At 43.7% G+C, this 4,833-nt stretch overlaps 1 protein-coding gene across 1 annotated transcript; it reads left to right on the top strand.

Moving 5' to 3' along the window:
- Positions 1 to 2,810: 2,810 nt before the first annotated feature.
- On the top strand, positions 2,811 to 3,531 carry LOC107956895 (uncharacterized). The gene is made up of 2 exons (XM_016892383.1): positions 2,811 to 3,100; positions 3,237 to 3,531. Exons 1-2 carry the CDS (start codon positions 2,811 to 2,813, stop codon positions 3,529 to 3,531), a joined length of 585 nt encoding a protein of 194 aa, XP_016747872.1.
- Positions 3,532 to 4,833: the final 1,302 nt, after the last annotated feature.

Here is a 4,833-nt window from a genome sequence, read left to right as displayed (position 1 = left end):
AGGCGAGTCTTGGAAGAGAATGGGAGCTTGTTTCGCTTGTGGGTCTATGGAGCATAGGATCAAGGATTGCCTCCGAATGCTAGGTCGAGTGCCAGTAGTGGGTCAAGGTGGTGCTCAGCCACCAAGGGGTGGCCAGCTGTCGCCAAAGGGTCATAGGCAGGCCAGGAGCGGTAACGGCAATGGACTTAGACGTGGAGCACCAGGAGAAAATACAGGCCATCCTGAGGCGACACAACCGGTTTTGGTTTATGCTGCTCGTCGTCGAGAGGACGGGGATGCCCCACATGTGATAATGGGTATGTTCTTTATATGCAAGTTACCTTACACAGCATTGATTAAGATTGGATCGACACATTCATATGTTGCATGCAATATGACTAAATCTTTGGGTGATATGTTTGAAATTACTGCAAATGAGATGATTGTGATAAGTTCGTTAGGTCAGTCAGTGGGAGTGAATAAGTTGTTTAAGGAGGTACCTTTAGTAGTTCAAGGGGTTACCTTCTTAGCAGATTTGATGGAGCTGCCGTTTAGTGAGTTTGACTTAATCTTAGGTATGGATTGGCTGGTGAAGCACTGAGCCACCTTGGATGGCACTGCAAAGCGAATGGTGTTAAGAACGACGAGGATAAAGAAGTAGTGGTGATTGGTGAACGCTGAAATTATTTGACGAATGTAATTTCAGCATTAAAGGCGGAGAAGTTGGTTCGGAAGGGATACGAAGCCTATTTGGCTTACATTAGCAATACAGAGGCTAAGAGCCCTACTGTTAAGGAGCTGAGAACGGTTAAGGAATTTCCTGATGTCTTTCCCAAGGAGCTGCCTAGGTTGCCGCCCAGTAGAGAAGTGGAATTTGGAATAGAGTTGTTACTTGGTACGACTCCGGTATCCATCGCCCCTTATCGGATGGCACCAAAGGAGTTGGTGGAACTTAAGGCACAAATTCAGGAATAGTTGGATCGAGGATTCATCCGACCAAGTACGTCTCTGTGGGGAGCACCGGTGTTATTCGTGAAGAAGAAGAATAGGACGTTGCGAATGTGCATCGACTACTAGCAGCTAAACAAGTTAACTATTAAAAACAAGTACCCTCTGTTGAGAATCGATGATCATTTTGATCAGTTTAGGGGAGCTTCTATTTTCCCGAAGATTGACTTGCGTTTGGGGTATCACCAACTGAGGGTTAAAGAGGCGGATGTTCATAAGATAGCTTTCAGAACTTGTTATGGGCACTATGAGTTCTTGGTGATGCCATTCCGGCTGACAAACGCACTGGCTGCTTTCATGGATCTCATGAATCAAGTTTTCCAACCCTACTTGGATCGGTTCGTGGTAGTCTTTATAGATGACATTTTGGTGTACTCAAGAGATGAGGATGAGCATGATCCGCATTTAAGGATTGTATTGCAGACTTTGAGGGAGAACCAGTTGTATGCCAAATTTAGTAAGTGCGAATTTTGGCTAAGGGAGGTTACTTTTCTAGGACATGTGGTGTCAGCTGAGGGGATTAAGGTGGATCCCCGAAAAATCGAGGTAGTGTTAGAATGGAAAACACCCAAGTTGGTGTCAAAAATTTGAAGTTTTTTGGGCTTGGCAGGATACTATAGGCGGTTTGTTGAGGGCTTTTCAGTAATTGCTGCACCCTTAACTAAGTTGTTGAGGAAGGGGTACCGTTTGTTTGGACAGACAAGCAGTAGGAGAGTTTTGGGAAACTTAAGAAAGTTTTAACTGAGGCCCTTGTGTTGGTTTAGACAGAGCCTGGGAAGGAGTTAACAGTTTATAGTGACGCGTCGCATGTGGGCTTAGGATGTGTGTTGATGCAAGAAGGAAAGCTGGTTGCATATGTGTCACGGCAACTTAAGACTCACGAGGTGAATTACCCAACCCATGATTTGGAGCAAGCTGCGGTGGTTTTCGCACTAAAGATATGGAGGCATTACTTATACAGGGAGAAGTGTATAATTTATTCAGACCATAAGAGCTTGAAGTATCTCATTACCCAAAAGGTGCTCAACCTTAGGCAGCGTAGGTGGGTGGAATTATTGAAGGATTATGACTGCACGATTGAATACCACCCTGGCAAAGCAAATGTAATAGCCGACGCATTAAGTCGTAGGGTTAAGTTAGACTTGAAGGCTATGCTCGCCCGTTTAAGTTTGTTGGATGATGGTAGCTTGTTAGCTGAGCTTCAAGTAAAGCCGGTGTGGGTCGAGCAGATAAGGAGTAAGCAATTGATGGATGAGACCTTGGGTGCTCGTCTTAGACAAGTAGAGAATGGGGAGACATCGAACTTTGGGATAAATAGTGAAGGAGTATTGTGTTTCCATGGGAGAATATGTATACCAAAGGACGATGATCTAAGGCAATCTATTCTGCGGGAAGCACATAGCAGCCTCTATGCTATGCATCCTAGTGGGAACAAGATGTACTGGAACTTACGGGATCTTTACTGATGGCCTAGACTTAAGCGCGAGGTTATGGAGTTTGTAAGTAAGTGTTTGGTCTATCAAAAGGTGAAGGTGGAACATCAGTTGCCTTCGGGATCGCTTCAGCCAGTGAAAATTCTACTCTAGAAGTGGGAAAGGATCACTATGGACTTTATTAGTGGGCTACCCTTGACGCCTACTAAGAAAGACTAGATATAGGTTATAGTGGATCGGTTAACCAAGTCTGCCCATTTTGTACCAGTTCTCACTGACTACTCATTACAAAAGCTTGCTAGGTTGTATGTGGCGGAGATTGTAAGATTTCATGGAGTGTCGATGTCCATAATATCCAATAGGGACCCACATTTCAATTCACAATTTTGGATGAAGCTACATGAGGCGTTGGGTACTAGGTTGAACTTCAATACGGCATTCCACCCTCAAATTGATGGACAGTCAGAAAGGGTGATCCAAGTATTGGAGGATATGCTGAGGGGATGTGTGATTGAGTTCCGAGGTAGCTGGGAGGACTATTTGCCATTGGTCGAATTCGCATACAATAATAGCTATCAAGCAAGTATTGGGATGGCTCTGAATGAGGCACTGTATGGGCGAAGGTGTCGGACTCCAACATGTTGGACGAAGTTGGGCGAACGAAGAGTTCTGAGCCCTGAGTTAGTAGCAGATACTTAGGAGAAGGTGAAGTTGATTCGAGATCGGTTGAACGAGGCCTCGGATAGACATAAATCGTATGCTGACCTTAAGCGTCGTGAGATAGAGTATGCAGTGGGGGACTTAGTTTTTCTTAAGGTCTCTCCGTGGAAGAAAGAAGCTAAGCCAAGGGCTCATTGGGCCATATCGGGTTGTAAGGCGGATTGGGCCAGTCACTTACCAGCTGGAGTTACCTCCTGAACTATGCCAGATCCATGACGTGTTTCATATTTCCATGCTAAGGCAGTATCGCTTGGATCCTTCACATGTTGTGGCGGTTGAAGAAATTGAGATCAGGCCAGACCTAACTTTCGAGGAAGAGCCCATACAAATAATTGGACGTGATGTTAAGGTACTAAGAAGGAAGCCCATTCCATTAGTCAAAGTGCTTTAGCGTAATCACAAGGCTGAGGAGGCTACTTGGGAACCTGAGGAAGCGATGCGATGTCAATATCATCAACTGTTTGAATCAGGTAAAATTTTGACGATGAAATTTCCTTTAGGGGGTAGAGTTGAAACACCCCAAAAATCCCGAAATCCGGAATATTCTTTTTTTTCTGTTCTGATAAAAAATGTGCTGGGTATTTTTAATTAAGCAGGTAATGGTTTTGGCTAAGGTTTAAGTTCAAACTTAGGGGAAAAGAAAATTATGCGTTATTAGTTAAAAGGACCTTGTTGGTAAGTAGTTGGGCTTTTAAATAAAGATAGGGGAAAATGGCATAAAAAAGCCTTGTGGAGGAGTGGCTAAGTGACGGCACTTAGGGTGTAAGGAGGTAGCGTTAGTGGCTAGCAAGGGATCCAACGTTCGAATCCTAGCTTAGTATTTTTAGGATTTTAATTTTGGGCCTTCTAGAAGGTTGGAAGTGGCGTGAAGATGGACTCCAAGGGGAGTGTTCAGTAGAGAAATTTGAGGAAAGGATCAAAGAGTTATCAGGGAGCAAAACGAGGGGATGAGAAGTAATGAGCAAGTGGAGCCAAATTGGGAACTTAGGCTTGTGGAATTCGGCTATAGGGTCTATAAATAGGTGCCGAGTGGGAGGTTGTCAGGCTAATGCTGAATTTCCCTTCACCTTGTTGCCGGAACCCTCTTCCCTAAAAGCTAAAAACCTTCTGTTTCTCTTTTTTCTTCCCTGTGCCAATTTTCATTCTTCCTCTACCTCATTCCCGACTTTTTTTTCTTTTTCCTTGGAGCTGAATAACCCTCTTTTGCCATAAAAATCGCAAAGGGACGAACACTTCTTTGGCCGAATACCCTTGGTGCAACTACTACTCCTTTTACTTCGGTCAAATCTAGTTTAAGTGTTTGTTCTCCTAATCAGTTTGCTAAGAATCTATTATGTTGTTCTTCCCTCACTCGTTCTAATCAACTTTGGTAGGGAATTAGTATCGGATCTCGGGTTTAGCTCTCTGCTGAATTGCTCCTTGGGTGTCTTTCGGTTTTGGTAAGTATTTCTCTCTTATTGGCTAAGGTTCGTCGAATGGTCTTAATTGAGATAAAGGGGTGAATTATGTTGTATGCGAGTTCCCTAGTATTTGGTTTTAATAAGTAAGATTAATGCAGATCTAAGGAGTACGTGATCAAGGAAAAGCTATTAGGGATTGGTGTTCAAGGTAAGGTTAAGGTGAGGTTTCAGTTATTAGTAAAGTTATATATTAAACACGCGATTAATCGAAGGGTGATATCGATTGTAGGTTT

Source organism: Gossypium hirsutum, chromosome A10 (genome assembly GCF_007990345.1).
Source record: "Gossypium hirsutum isolate 1008001.06 chromosome A10, Gossypium_hirsutum_v2.1, whole genome shotgun sequence".
Lineage (NCBI taxonomy): Eukaryota > Viridiplantae > Streptophyta > Magnoliopsida > Malvales > Malvaceae > Gossypium > Gossypium hirsutum.
The sequence above is the reverse complement of the archived record's forward strand: the minus strand, read 5'-3'. Positions and strand labels throughout refer to the sequence as shown.

Coding starts and splice junctions, on each gene's coding strand:
- LOC107956895 (XM_016892383.1), top strand. CDS start 2,811: ATGAAGCTACATGAGGCGTTGGGTACTAGGTTGAACTTCAATACGGCA. Junction 3,101..3,236: donor CGAAGAGTTCTGAGCCCTGA/GTTAGTAGCAGA, acceptor GTTTTTCTTAAG/GTCTCTCCGTGGAAGAAAGA.